Here is a 15,041-nt window from a genome sequence, read left to right as displayed (position 1 = left end):
TTTTACGTCCACTATATTATAAAGCAGACATATTTATAAATTTAATGTTTCATATTTATACAGAAATCGAAATTGAAATGACGAAGGGCGCTAAAGTCATCTGATGACAATTGATATATATATTCAGTTCTGTTTGGTTTAGCATTCAATGAGTTTTAATTGTATTTCATTTAGTTTTTATCTTTTCAGTGAATTTCTTGTTTATTATTAAAGTTTGTAATTATAAAGCTTCAGAATTAGTAGTAGAAATGTTGCAATCAATCAAATGTTTCCTCAAAATTAAAAAGATATCTAAAGCAGAGCGTCAGAAGTACTTTATGGTGTTGATAACAATTTTACACTGACAACTACATAAAGAACTTCTTCACGTTACTGTTTGAAGTAAATTTATATTTTCAATTTGCATTGGAATAGTATATGAACCCTTTGATGGATTGCTGAGGTGGATGACACCCCAGGGGGTTTTGCTTTGAATGCACTCTGTCAATTTTCATTTTTATGGTCTGAAGATTTGTGACATCTCTTTTGAAACAATAAGACGTATTGTGAAAAAATGCAGTGTTGTTGCAATTCGTTCGGCCTACAGAACATCGTAAAGTTGAAAAGTATGTTGTTGGATGCTTGGGGTGTGGTCCATACTACATTAGAAAAACACGTGCACAAAGCCTAAAATATGTTCAATTTTCGTGTCATTTGTTTCAACAGATAGTACGAGGGATACTGCATATGAGAACATTATGCATGATTTAATGTTTTTAAGGGTAAGTGTAAGTGATAAATGTTTCATGTATGGTGGTTGTGGCTGTTGATTGATTTATGGTTTAGACAAATTTTCTCTATCAATGTTAGTTGAGATTTCCTCAAACAAATGACACTCAACCTTTTATTAAAGGTGGTTTTCAGTTGTTCTCACAGTTCAGACATTTTGCTGAGTTTCATAACTTTTCAATGTGTCCGAATATATTTTGTTGAATCATTCTTATTTCTTAAGCTTGAGATCATTTACCTCAAAAATGTAGTGTTGTATCATTAATTAGCCATAATTTGCAAAACATTTGACCAGAAAATAATGTAGCATGAAAATACACGCCAACGCAAATTTGCATTGATTTTACTTCCAGGAGATCTAGCACCGTGAATTGCGTATTTATTACTTATATTACATTGTGTGTAACGGAGATTTTCATGACCATTTACTCCCATGAGTTGGGTCACTGAGTTCAAGTGTAATGGTCATGCTATTGCATAAGTATTTTCAATATTTCTTGATTTACTGACTTGAAAACAAAATATTAGTTTTGTGTTACAGCAAAAACTTTATGTACGTTCCTTACATCGTTCAACCTATAATTAGTTTTAGTGTATATTCAGATGTATACAACTTACTCAACCTTCAGTAATAATAACGTCAAGCCGATTATATGATTTTAATATTTGCTGTATTGAGTATTGTTTATTGCAATTATTTTTATCACACTCATCTCCTTACACCTTGGAAGTACACTTTTATTGTTGAATAGTACGCATAATCAATACTTCTGCGCAATTCATGGGACGTATATATTAGCCTCTTATTACATCACATTCTTGTTCCTTGTATTATTGGCTTCCAAATTGTGGACGTAACAAGTAACGGTGAACATTTCCCAGTATTCATCCATTATGCTTACCACTTCCTCTTTCATATTCAAATTACCGTCCAAATGTTATAAACTGCAGAAAGCAAACTTTAAATTTGCATATTGCTCACTAAGACAAAATTTTCTGTATGAACGCCTACCTATTCTTTCGTCGATTACGCTTGCAGGCTGAGGAGAAACGCCCCGGCTTGAGGCAGGAGAGCAAAGTAGATAGCGGGTAGCTTTCTCCCGCTATTTCTGGCGACTCGCCTGTCTTAAATTCGTGCACTCTGAAAGCGTGTGGTGCTCCTGACAAAATCCGCAGACGACTTCAACCACGGAATGGAAAAAAGCTACAGTCTTCTGGGTTTCTCTCTCCTGACTAGGGCTTCTCAGCTTCTCCACTGCACTCATCGACCGCTTCTCCTCCAATCTCAGATCATTCAGTTTTCTCGTGACATCAGAGGTAGATCCGCTACCAGGCTGCCATCCTCCACAGCCAGCTTGTCCCACTGGATGCGAACTAAATTCAGTAGTCGCTCACGGACGATTGTGATCATGATCTCTGCCGCCAAAAGGTCGCTGTTGCGCGAATCCTTTCCCTGCGCTGACAAGTAGTACACCCCTCTATGGCATTCATCACAAATAGCGGAGAGTTCAGTGCTCCTGTCCATCTTGTAGAAGAAATTCAGGATATGTTCTCATACTGCCACCTGAGGACGATCAAAACGCTCCTTGGACCGTTGCCGTGCAAGCGCATTCCCTTGGTTTGCTACTAACAAACCTCGTATATCACATCTAACGCTGCACCGGTAAAACACCCACGAAGGTACGTCAACATCTTGGACGCTGACTTCAAATTGATCCCAGAACTCCCGGAATTTCATTACGTCACCAGGAAACTTCAGTAGTTCGAATCAACAGGCGGTTTTTCCGTTCTACTGATCTTGTGCTACTAGGTACTTCATCCCCTGGTTGCTTTTTAGTGATCAAGGCTCGTGCCTTTGCTTTGCTTTCTATGAAACGTCGCTAATATTTCGACCACACGTCCATTGCGATGTTACGCTCTTCTTCGTCCAGACCTGCTTCAAATTCTTCTCGAAGCGCTTCGATCTAACGATAGTGCTCTTCTGTCGACTGAAGTTGCTACTTGATCACCAGCACTGCTGCTCGCTCCTTTAGGAACGGGTTTAGCACTCCCAGCAACCTGGCAAAGCGGTCCTTACCGACATCTAGCTTATTCAGAGGAGACTATGAGCTCACTTTCAGCAGTGTCTTGTTCTACTTCCTTAAGGTTGATAGAACCTACTATCCGGCTCAGAGGACCAAAATGCCTGCAACAAAACCGTTGTCGCCTGTCAGCTAGTGGACTGTAATTTTTATTCATCGGTAGGTCATATGAACAATGATCACCTAACCGCAATCTGACCCGTGTTCGCTTATGAACGTGCCAGAGAGCAGGACAAACTGATACAAACAAACGTTATTGAACGAAGGTGCAAGTCTAGGAACAGATGCAAACGAGCAAGGATAACCACAACATGATAAATGAACACAAACAGCACAGAACCTTTGTCCCCTTCAATCCATCGAAGTGCTATTTGGCTGTCTGTCCAACAGACAATCCTACTAAATTTCACTTCTGGACTGGTCTTCACGAAAGAAAGAAGTCTGGCTGTGATCAAGGCCGCCATCAACTCTAATCGTGGTAGGGTTACTCTTTTGACTGGCGCGATTCAGGTCTTACTCATTACCAAGTTCGTAATGATCTCACCCAATACGGTAGTTATTCTCAGACAGACCGTACTCCCGTACGCCTTCTCTGATGCATCTCCGTCCCCATGCAACTCTACCTCTTTGATGCAACCAACCAGTTCCAACTGGTAACAAATACTTTGGTAGCCTTATTTCTGATATCGATGGAATTTCAGTCATCCAATCTTGCCAGTCTTTCAGCATATTCTGTGGGAGAGGGGTATCCCAATCGATTCCTTTTCGCCACAGTACTTGTAACATACGTTTGGTTTTGACCAAAAACGGAGACAGATATCATAGCCGATCAAAAATCATCATAACCACACTCAACGTTCCCCTCTTTGTCATCTCCTGATCGGATCTTGCGACACAGATGGCTTGGGAGGTGATTATGTCTTCCTTGCTGTCCCATACGATCCCTAGTGCCATTTTTGCTTTACTCTCTGACACAACGTCTTCTTCTAGGAGCGATCGCAACACTGAGGGTTCGTTACTTGACCATTTTGTTAAGTGAAATCCTGCACTGTTTCAGTTCTCTCACACATTCCATCGTTTCCGTTCGACCGTCGAGTGAAAACAACAGGTCATCTATATATACATTTTTTAGCACTTCTTCGGCCGCCTTGGGCCACTTGCTCTTGTTCATTCTGGCGTGATGTTGCATCACGGCTAAGGCCAAAATAGGAGAACACGTTAATCTGAAACAGAGTCTCCTGAAACGAAATGTCTGCGGATGCGACGGATCACCAGGTTCCTTCCACAAAAATCTAGTTACATCTAGATCTTCTTTGTGTAATCCTATCTGAAGAAACATTCGGGAGACGTCCGACTGCACTCCAATACGATGTCTTCGAAATCGTAACAAAATTCTAACCAGGTCTCTCTGTAAGGATGGTCCTGTATCTAACTGTCTATTCAAAGATGTTCGTCCGAAATGGGCTGAAACGTCAAATACTCTCCGACCTTTCGTCGAAGTCTGGTCATTTTTCAACACCATATGGTGTGGTAAATACCAGGTTTTCCCTTCAATTCCACGCTTATTCTCAACTCTTTCTATTATACCTTCAGTCATGTATTCCTTTAACGTCTTGGAATACATTTCTGACTTGGTGGTATCCTTTAGAAGACTGGCTTCTGTCTTAAACAAACGTTGCAACGCGTGTGTATAGTTATTCGATAGATTCAGGAATCCTGGTTTCCATGGGAGTTTGACTGTATAACGTCCATCGCCATATTCTAGGGTCTCTTCAAAAGTTTTCATGAGACGAGAGACAAAGGGGTCTTTGGCTCCTTTGTCATCTGTCACACCGATGATCTCTAAATCCCAAAATCTTCTAAGGTCATCTTCTCCATACTCATTTTCAGTCTTCACCAGAAGAGTGATGCATTCTCTACCTCCGTCATTTGATGGGATGTTACCTGACACAATCCACCCGAACGGTGAGTTTACGGCTTCTGGCAAGGCGATTCCACCTACTGTCCTCTCTCTGAACAGCAAACGGTTGTAAAAATCGATTCCAATTAGTACATCAGTTTCCGTTCTCTCTCTCGGAAAGATGTCAGCTAAGTTCAGTCCGTGTAAGTGATGCCAGTTAGCCGCCGATGGGTTCGCGTCCACCGTTGTTATCCTTGGGAGGCAGAGTGCTTCGATGGGATAACTATCTTCTCCTCCGTAGATACCCTTTAAGCGAAAGTTCACGCAACGCAACTTCTCATACTTACTGTGTGATTCTTCCAGCCTTAACAACATCAATCGTTCCGTTGTACCTTTCAACCGCAACGACTCTGCTAAATCTTTCCTAATAAGTGATCTTTGGCAGCCGGAATCGAAAAGGCAAGTCACGAACAATTGATTTCCATCATCGGACTATAAGATCGCGCGTGCTGTTTGCAACAGATTTTCCTTCTCTGTCGATGTTCTTCCCAAAAGTGCTCGGTTGCTCGAAACACTTTCTTCATTCTCAGTTGATGACTTCAAGGGTAGTGTTTCATCTGTTCTGACTTTGTGCGTTTCTTTATTACTGTGTAGCAGTTTGTGATGCGTCTTCCGACAGGAAGGGTGATCACATCGTTTGGTTTCCGGGCATCTATTTCCCTTGTGTCCCCTTTGGAGGCAACGGAAACATAAGTTTTCCCTTGTCGCTATCTTCCAACGATCCTGCGTACTCTCTGCTAAAAACTTAGGGAATTGACTTACTCTATGACGTTCTCCACACACCGTGAAACCTTCGAATGATCTAGTCTCTGCATGAAGAGCGGCTACAGAAGGTAATCTGTTTCGAGGAGGACTCTTCCTTCTTATGAAGGTAACGTTTGAGGATGGTTTATGGTCATCCATACTGACCGACTCCTCCACCCTTATTATATCTTGTAAAAATCGCAAGAAAGCTTCCACGTTTGATGCTTTCGAAGCTTCGGAAAGGATAAGGGTTTCTCATTTCTCCCTTGTGCTCACGTGTACCTTCAATTTGAATATCTCTAATAGGACTTCGGATGCAGTCAACTCTGGTGATGAAGGGTTCTTTCCCAACGCTTCTAAGGCTCTAATGTGTGAGACGACTTCATCATAGAACTTCCTTGACGTTTTCAACGACGCATCATTACAAGGCGTCACATCTAGTAATTTCCGGATATGGGTTTGAATTATCAAATCTCTACGGCCGAAGCGACTCTTTAAAATCTCGATAACTGCCGAATAATTGTCTACTGTGACTGCTAAACCATCAATAGCGTTTAGCGCATTTCCGGTCAAGCAGGATCAAAGATACGTGAACTTGGTTGTATCTCGAAGTTCTGACTGTCGATGTATTTGATCTTCGAACTGCTCCCAAAATGTCTCGAATTGTAATACGTCTCCATCAAATTTCGGGAATTCCCACTTAGGTAGATTGAGGTGATAACGTGCTCCACTGTTTTGCTTCATATCACGGCGATCGTCGTCCACCTTATCCTTCTTCAGGTAATCCTGCGCGATACTACGTGCCTTGGTTACCTCAATTACAAAATTGTGCCACTCGATGATATCATCTGCCGGTTTTCCGATCGGCAGGGTATTCTCGTACTTCTCCACTAGTTGGCACGCTCTGTCCCAATACGGAATCAGAAGGTCTAGGAGGTTGCGTACCAACGTAGGTGAGGACAATTCTTCACGTGCTCTCTCTAATTCTTTCATATAGCTAGAAAGACGAGTTCGCATGGTAGAAAGCTTATTCTGATAGTCTTCTAATTTGGTCGTTGTCCTTGACGATGACATTCTTCGACGATGACGATGTTAACTACGAATTAATATGATCCACAAGTCGTGATAAGAATCCGGAAGTCTCAGTCCTTCCTATCCGGCTCAGAGGACCAATGTTTTGGCCGGTGTATTCCTTCCTACTCGATAGGTATAATCAAGTTCAAGTTGACTGCATAATTAAACCGCGGTCGATTAATTTGAACCGCTGAGTTCTATCTAGTTCTATCTATATAGTTTTCTATGTTCGGTTGTACGGTTCCCGCTTTGAATCCGTGTCGCTTACCCAACGACTTACAACCTATAATCTCTAATGCTTCCAGTCACGTCTAACGTGAATGGTATTCCACCAGGTCTTTCGATTGCAAAGACCCACAAATCTATCTCGAAAGAGAATACCAACGCTTTATTTGACTAGAAACAAATTATACAGAGAGCGACACACACGAAAAGGATACACAGACCAAACACACACGTCCAAAAATCGCTATTACTATTACTTCGCATACACACGACGTTACTCTACATTCTTTCTACTGTAGATTCTTGATATTCAGGTTTTCTTTGTTGTGTTGGAATCTGTAACAGTAGAATTGCTCTCATCCAATTAAATAATACTATAAAGAAATGTGATTATTATAATGCATGTTTTCTGTTTAGAAACTATTGTGACTTTTTTAGAATTACTATTGAAATATCCTTTATTTCTTCCACCTATAAATCCTCTATTTATAATAAAGTGAAATTCAAACATTACAAATTAAACCAAAATTATTTTCAAAATAAAATTCATGAACTGATGAGATTCAACATGCTTGGGATTATATTCATAATATTGCGTTGCATTGTTTTTGTATAGAGGAAATCACCTGATTCATAAAAACTGCAAGTTTTAGACACAGTTTTCAACTTTAAATGTAATTGAAACTGCTGTTATTAATGTTTTGCTACAGCTGACGATTTATCCTTTCTACTGGAAAGACGGATACGTTAGAGCACATAGCGGTTGTTTATTGAATTTATTTTAAAATATTTTTTCATTTTTCAATAAGCACAAAAAGAAGGTAAATGGAACTCAATAATGAGAAACAGCTTATTCTGGAAAATGGTATTTTTTGAGTTACTACGTAAGAGCTTGAAAACATGGATGACAATAAAAATTGTTGTCACTTATTTGATAACAAAACTAAGTAATATTGCGTCATAATTAAAAGAAAATTTTTTTCGGTTTGGGACTGTTTGTGAGCTATTAATTCAAAAGGGACACTTTCATTTTACTCGCTCCCAATTTCCCCACTCTGCTACCTTTGTGTGATTGGTTGCTCACTCATAGTTTGTACAGTGTTTGATCAATAATTGGTGATTAACTTATGCTATATTATTAGCTATTCAGTTTTGATCAGTAATTCCATTTCAGAAATATCAACACATTATTGTTTCACATTCACGTTCATAGATTTATTGAGTTTCAAGTTTTCGATATAATCATAATTTTTCACTAGTCTTAATTATTTATTTCATGATGCTCACAACTTCAGATTTCCATTCGAATTTCGGTCCAAATATTTTTATTTGCCGAATGCAGCTGTCACGTCCATTTAAGTGGTTTGCCAAAATTGCTATTTGAAGTATAAAAGCAGAGACGAAATTTCTACCACGAGCGCATAGCGGAATCACTGCCCAGCCCTTGAAATTCGCTAAATGGGCGAGTACATTTTCAACCATATCACACAGCTGCGTTCCGCGTCTTATAGAAAGTGTCTTCGGTGTGTAACTGCCGTCCACATCTGTATCCACATAAATGCACAAGTGGGAAACAAACGTTAGTCTATTAAAGTAAAGAGTCAGCAAATGGGGAAGTGGCCCATTTGTTTGCCAGTAGGTGTGGAGGCTAGGGTCACGGAGGGCGGGGACGCTATGTCCTAAGAATATTTTACTTTTATTAATGAGGATAGTCTGTGTTTTTCTTTCAATCAAAAGAAAAATTGATATTTTACAAGTTCATGCAAAAGATAATAATATATAATAATTTACCACGCTTATATGAAGAAACAACCCACGCTGCTTCATCACTGATATCAAAATATTCTCTACCGTGAAGCAGCTGCTCCGGGATGCTTTCAGTACAAGGAACCGTTATTTCTCTCCGTACTCCAGACCGCCTATGTTTTAGAAAACAACATAAAATAGCATTCAAATAAAATCATTCATAATTATACCGCCCAGTTGGCACATGTTCATTCAATTCTCGAAAAAGTCCTCCAGGCATCTTTATATCCAAATTCTAATTTGATGGCAGCTAAAATTTAGAAAAATGCAATACTTTTACAATAAATGATAGATAAAAAATCGAGTAAAAATTCATGCTACAATCGATAGTTTTCAAAAAATCATACTATGAATGATAACAAAGTGTATAAAAATTGGTTGGTACATTACCTGATATTTGAGAATATCTGTTGGCGTCAAAGTTAATAGACAACAAGGTCAGTTTCAGATGGAATTCTAAAAAACTGAATCAGTTGACAACCAAAGAAGGCTGCAGCATAAAAATGTTGCGTGTAATGACAGTATACTTGCAGATGAAAATCAGGATTAAGTGACATGTATTTTTCCGCATATACATAGAAAGTCTGAAAATTACTTAAATTATTATAATTCATATGTATTATTTCAAATCTTATTTTGAACTATGATTACTCGTTACATTTTTATATACTATTGCAGCAGTTGCGTCGAATAATTTTTGCTATACTTGATTTGATGGTCAGGTTCTTTGTTGACTATCTTTGTCTAGTCAGAAAGTCAAGTTCAGTTTCGACTACGTGACTTCTGTCACGTCAACACTAGTTTCACGTTAAGTTCGGCAAATAACAGCACAACTGAGTAATGGCACAAATTTTTTCTGGGTCAGACAAATGCGAACAAAGGCAACTAATAACTAGATGATATCCGCTAAGAGTCACAAATGCACAAGTTAAGCTACCGTCACACGCGTTTCAATGCGTTAATGCTTCCAACTTCTGCCAATCAATCGACCAATATTCTTTTTTTTCTCGTTCTTTTTCAGTTCTACTGTACTGATCATCAGGTTCCACGCGTCAACTACAGAATCCTTCCTTTTGTTGTTTGAATCCTCCCCGCCCATAGGAGTGGTGTACTCCCATCCTTTGATACGTAATGGTTCTATTAGATGCAAATTCATTGTGGGCTGTTTCATCATGCCCGCAGCGGTTTTCAATTTCACTCTTCTAGTGATTCCATCCTGGCCAAATTTACGACTGCACAATTTTCCCCCATTTTCCATTTGTTTCTGGAGACATTGTTTTCAGCATTCAAAACAGTGTTTCTGGCCCTCAGTAGTTGTCGATTATGGTGCCCTGTCTGATATGTGTTCAAAGTCACGATGTACTCTGACCGCCATCTTTTCCACCATTGTGCAATGAATTGTTGATGGTAGCTCCCACACTTTCAGAGTTGAAAGGTAATTGGAGGGTTTCATAACCAATCTACATCCTCCAGTAATCAATCAATCTAATTAGTTGACTTCCAGTAAATCAAGGAACTTGGTGCTGGTCAAAACATGGTACAGTGTCAGCATCTCAAGATCCTTTCGTTCACTGCTCAGATGCGTCAACGGGCGTAAGTTTAATCTTGCTTCAATTTCACATAAAATTGTTCTGAGATCTTCTTCGTCAGCCAGGGCTTTCTGCAAAGTTTTCATCAGAGAAATTTTGATGGATTTTATTCATCTCTCCCAATATCTACCCATCCATGGAGCTCTTTCTGTAATGAACTTCCATTGGATTCGTTGGGAGGAAAGCTCTTTCTCTGTCTGATCGATCGCTTTTCTGTCAAACGATTGTCATACTTCCTGATTCAATTGCTTATAGCAGTGGTTCTCAACCAGGGGAACGGAGGAATGTTCCAGGGGGAGAGGGGGGGCGTGAAAACTCAGAATTTTTAGTCATGCATAGGTGTTAGAAATTCAGTTTGGTCTACTTCAGGCTAAAGTTTTGCCAACTTTTCTTTCTGGTTATCTTAGTTCGCATATTAGTTCCATTTGCATCAACGTACCTTTCTGAAACGGGAGTTTCAGCACTTATGGCACTTCATAAGCAGCATCGCAGCAGGTTAAACGTTGAAAGCGACTTACAATGTACCGTATCACCCACTGCCCCAAGAATACACAACATCGTCACAAATAGCATTGTCAGTACTCTCATTAAAAGTTTATTGTGAATCATTCAGGAATGTTTTACTGTGGAAACAAGGTTGGCTTCATGCAACCATGGAGCAAAAATTTGCTTTGCGTGCACAGAATATATACCGCTATACTTTTATAGAAGGGAGAATGAACTGCACAATTTTCATTAAGGAGGAGGGGGCAAATATCTTCGATGTGTCAGACATGAAATGTCAGACAGATAGCCAAGAGGGTGAAATATCTTCGCCGTTGTGCTTATCAGCTGGCGCGTGATATCAGCAGACTCCAGGTTGAGGTTCGGCGGTATTGGGTAAGTCAACTCGTCATCTGTGATGTTCTACGTTATCCCTAATGTCTTCAACAACGAGTTGTTATTCTCCTTCATGACGTCATCGCGTGGCAAGCTCGCTACTATTTCATCGTGATTACTCGCCCATTTTTTTCAAATTAATCCTGCCGAGTTTCATCAATGTTCTCAATTGGATCCCTGTTTCTGAAGCTCGTTCTTTTTTATCAATCGACATCACAAAATCATCGACATACATGTTCTCGTGGATCTCGCTCACCACTTCAAAGAATTAATTTCCATGTTTCTTGGCATGATGCTTTATCACGCACATCGTTAGAAATGGGGAGCATGCTAGTCTGAAGCATACTGGATTTAAAACGAAATAGGAGGTGTTTCTTGGAATTCAAGGTTTCTCCACATAAATCAACAAACGTCCTGATCCTGTTTATGCAACCTGATTCACGTGAACATTTTCGAAATGTCAGACTGGAGACCTATACGGTATCTCCAGAAGAGTATCAGAATTTTGACAAGGTCGTTCTGTTGGGGTCGACCTGGGTCCAGATGTTGATTGAGGAAGGTTCCCTTGTATCTTGCTGAACCATCAAATATGATTCGGCATTATGTGATGATTCTGTCTTCACAGACAGCCATATGGTGTGGTAGATTCCAGGTTTTTCCTTTCTGGCCATGCTAAACATTTCTTGCAAAATTCTCCTTCTTGATATTCTTTCATACCCTTTCCTACTGGGAGGATTGTGAGGATTTCTCATCAAGCTTCTCTCAGCCTGTCGCAGTCTCATCATTGCTTGATGCCAACTGTTCAGCGGTTGAGCTCTGTCTGTCAACGGCGGGAGAAGGACGGTGTACATGTTTCCATCAAAGTGTACAGAATCTTCAAAGCTTTGAGCTGCTCAGGAAGGGTCACCTACCACGATACTAATGTCGTCTGATGTTCCAAATGTTTCATCACCCAAAATCTTTTTATCGTCTCATCTAACGCTTCATCCACTTTGACGTAGAGGGTCTTCACAGGTGTTGCGGATTCCCTTTTCTCGTTCACCATCAAGCCGCACATGATTCATCCAAAGGTCGAATAGATGGCGATGTGTTCCCTCCTTTTTCCGGGTTTCATTTTCTGATTTATGAATTCATAGTAATGGTCCACGCCAATGAGAACGTCGATACTTTAATATTACTATTAGAAAATCAGCCCGCCTAAGCAAAGCAAATAAATGAGAAGCTGCTGCCGCAGTTAACTCAGACAACAAAGCGCTCACAGAACACCTCGACTGCGTTAGTCAAACAGTTGTAAGTGCATATTATATGCAGAATATTGGTATGTCACGGAAGGCTTTAAATTATTTTTTTCCAGATTCCTTGTTTTGGCTACAATTTTCGATGTGACGTGCAGAGCTGCTTTTTTTCCAGAGCTTCCAGTTCGAAAATTAATGGCTTTAAGTAGAAATAAATTGATGTTTCCAAGCAAAATGAAATACTTTTTCAATCAGACTAAAGCTGTTTCTAGGCTGTGAAATCTGACGCAAGTGGCAAAGAACAGATAGAGAGTATGCTCCAGGCAATGCACGTAGGGAGCGTGTGGTATGTGTTGCTGTATATAGGCTGGAACTACACCGAATTTGCCACTCATTGAGGCTGTGCCGTCATAACCCTGGTTGAAGGATAAAAAAAAGCATAAGATAACATCCACTTTTACTCGAAAAATGTGCCATTAAGTTTTTGACAAGTGTTCTGTCAGAATTTGCATTCAGGGAGTACTGGGAGACGCATGAGCCAGTTTTGATTTAGGTACATACCATTGTTTGCCTTGCTGGGCCTTATAATTTGTGATTTTCTCTTTCTTATCTTTGCCATTGCTTCATATTTTCTCCTTATAGCTTCCAGAGAGTAGTTCATAGATATATTCCTTAGATGCTTAATGTTATGCTTTCCGTACGAACTTCTTATCAGGTAAATAACGTTCAATCTGATTGAATATAACTTCAAGAAAAGTAAACAAAATCTCAATTCTGTTGACCTATAGATTTGATTTCTAGAAAAGCCGCTAGCTTAATTAAGTGTTTCTTGCGAAGAAATGCAAAATGCATTCCCTATCAAACAGCTCAGCCACAACAGTCTCTGGGACGAGACATTTAAAATGCAATAAACATCTGTCCTATTATGTGATTCTAAGCAAGTTTTTATTCTTGAAAATGTTTGTGGCTTTCACGTTCTTTGGAAAATTCGGCAAGACATATTACACATGTAATATTAGTTCAATATTCGCTTGGGCAACTTTCAATATATTACTCTATGAAAATGGAGAATAATGGTTGACATACCAATACATACTGGCATTGAATGTTTTTATCAGTAAGTAACTTCTTAATTGTTGCCAATATAGCAAATAACTGTGATTAACAGTAATGTTAATCGTGATTTGAACATTGTTCCAAGTTCAAATGTAATTTGAAATGCAAGATAAGTATTTCAAAGTAAAATTATCATCCACTGAATAATTCATTTCAACCGTATGCTCTGAAGAATAACTGACTCGCACAATATTTTCAGGCTTATGGAAAACCATTTTTATTGTTTCTAAATATTGTTGAGTGAATATTTTCAGCATTGTATTATCAAATATAATATTCCTGTTAGTGTAATTATTAATTTACTATTTTCAGCATTATTTCACACTCCGTTGTAATAAACTGAGCCGAATTTTTAACAAAATTGATACTAATATTCGTTACCGTCGATTGATAGAAAATTACTTTATAAACATTAATAAAACTGTATTTTATGCATATTTATTAAACTGCTATTAATTAGTGCATTCTCAATTATTCTCTTTAAAATTCTTTTCGACAGCGTTTTTATTGAAAAGATCACATCAAAGACGCCACCATGAACGATGCGGTCAACTTTCTACATCTATTCCAACAGTTACTGATTTATCCGAGTCATTTTTGGAAACAAATATTTATTTTAAAAATCTTTTAAATTCCATGGGCTGTTGTAGGTGGTGTTTATTGAAAGTATGCCTATCACAATTTAAAATAATTTCAAATTTTAATGCGGTAAATGTTAAGATAGGCCATACTGGAATGCTCTAAAGAATTTCAGGAAACATTATCTTGTATGTTTTGTTCGCATATTGTTTATGCTATAACACAGTGGAGCTTTCAGTATGAAATTTTTGGCAGTAAATGAAACCATTATATCATTCAAGTTTGTCTTCAAAATGCGCATGTTGGTTTATTGTGTTCTGATTTTCAGAAATTCTCCTGAGGTGAGAGTTATTTGAATAATATGCTAATCAGCGTTTTCTGAATATCATTTTATCATAGCAATGCGCTTATTCACTTGACTAACGTTATGTCTTACAACATTTTTTTGTTTATATTTGTGTTAACAAGCTGTTGACAAACTCCATTGAAGTCGGTTGTCGCTTGTTGCAATTTAATCAGTATTCATTTGATGCGTTATTTAATTTTAACAATTTCATCACGCATTTGGTAACTTTTTCTGTTTAACTGAAAATTTGTGGCTGCATATTTATAGAAATGTAGTTTAACTTTAACAAATTATTTATACCTTTGCCAGGTGCTTTCTTGAACATTTCATTTCACGTTCAGCATCTTTACAGACATAAATGATGAAGGCACGGTAAGCACGAACCAGAAATGTTACCAAAAAATGTGTGGTCAGACGGAGCCTTGCATTCTGTGCAATTGGTCATCAGAAATTGTAGCATTTTGCAGATATTTATTAGTTAGCATAAGCATAAACTTACATCCCATGAAACTTGAATTAAAATTAATACAATATTTATGCTCTTCACGCAGTGAAATTTACGCATGCATTTGTTTTCATTGGTGATAGCATTTTAATATTTTCATTTGTTTTTATTTGTCATTTAGGTCGATTTGCAGA

General features: G+C 38.6%; 2 protein-coding genes across 2 annotated transcripts; both read right to left on the bottom strand.

Moving 5' to 3' along the window:
- Positions 1–1,871: 1,871 nt before the first annotated feature.
- Positions 1,872–6,627, bottom strand: Tsp_11891 (conserved hypothetical protein). Its single transcript, XM_003372176.1, has 7 exons — positions 6,143–6,627; positions 5,719–5,879; positions 5,572–5,633; positions 3,916–5,241; positions 3,394–3,581; positions 2,883–2,953; positions 1,872–2,131 (listed from the first exon to the last, which is right to left on the bottom strand). The coding sequence occupies exons 1-7, from the start codon at positions 6,625–6,627 to the stop codon at positions 1,872–1,874; spliced, it is 2,553 nt and encodes an 850-aa protein (XP_003372224.1).
- Positions 6,628–8,121: 1,494 nt separating this feature from the next.
- Tsp_11890 (anaphase-promoting complex subunit 10) lies at positions 8,122–11,977 on the bottom strand. Its single transcript, XM_003372175.1, has 4 exons — positions 11,660–11,977; positions 10,193–10,318; positions 9,631–9,922; positions 8,122–8,531 (listed from the first exon to the last, which is right to left on the bottom strand). The coding sequence occupies exons 1-4, from the start codon at positions 11,975–11,977 to the stop codon at positions 8,122–8,124; spliced, it is 1,146 nt and encodes a 381-aa protein (XP_003372223.1).
- Positions 11,978–15,041: the final 3,064 nt, after the last annotated feature.

Source organism: Trichinella spiralis (genome assembly GCF_000181795.1).
Source record: "Trichinella spiralis strain ISS 195 chromosome Unknown Scfld9, whole genome shotgun sequence".
In the NCBI taxonomy this organism is placed as follows: domain Eukaryota; kingdom Metazoa; phylum Nematoda; class Enoplea; order Trichinellida; family Trichinellidae; genus Trichinella; species Trichinella spiralis.
This window is presented reverse-complemented; position numbering and strand designations above follow the sequence as displayed.

Bases quoted from the DNA above. Each gene is read 5' to 3' on its own strand.
- Tsp_11891 (XM_003372176.1), bottom strand. From the start codon at position 6,627: ATGTCATCGTCAAGGACAACGACCAAATTAGAAGACTATCAGAATAAG. The intron at 3,582-3,915 runs GTGAGAGAACTG...CCTCTCCCACAG, and splicing joins GAACGGAAACGATGGAATGT to AATATGCTGAAAGACTGGCA. The intron at 2,954-3,393 runs GTGAGATCATTA...GTTTTGTTGCAG, and splicing joins GAGAATAACTACCGTATTGG to GCATTTTGGTCCTCTGAGCC.
- Tsp_11890 (XM_003372175.1), bottom strand. From the start codon at position 11,977: ATGTACACCGTCCTTCTCCCGCCGTTGACAGACAGAGCTCAACCGCTG. The intron at 10,319-11,659 runs GTCGACCCCAAC...AAAACTTTGCAG, and splicing joins CAATCAACATCTGGACCCAG to AAAGCCCTGGCTGACGAAGA. The intron at 8,532-9,630 runs GTTGGAAGCATT...AAATATTCTTAG, and splicing joins TGGTCGATTGATTGGCAGAA to GACATAGCGTCCCCGCCCTC.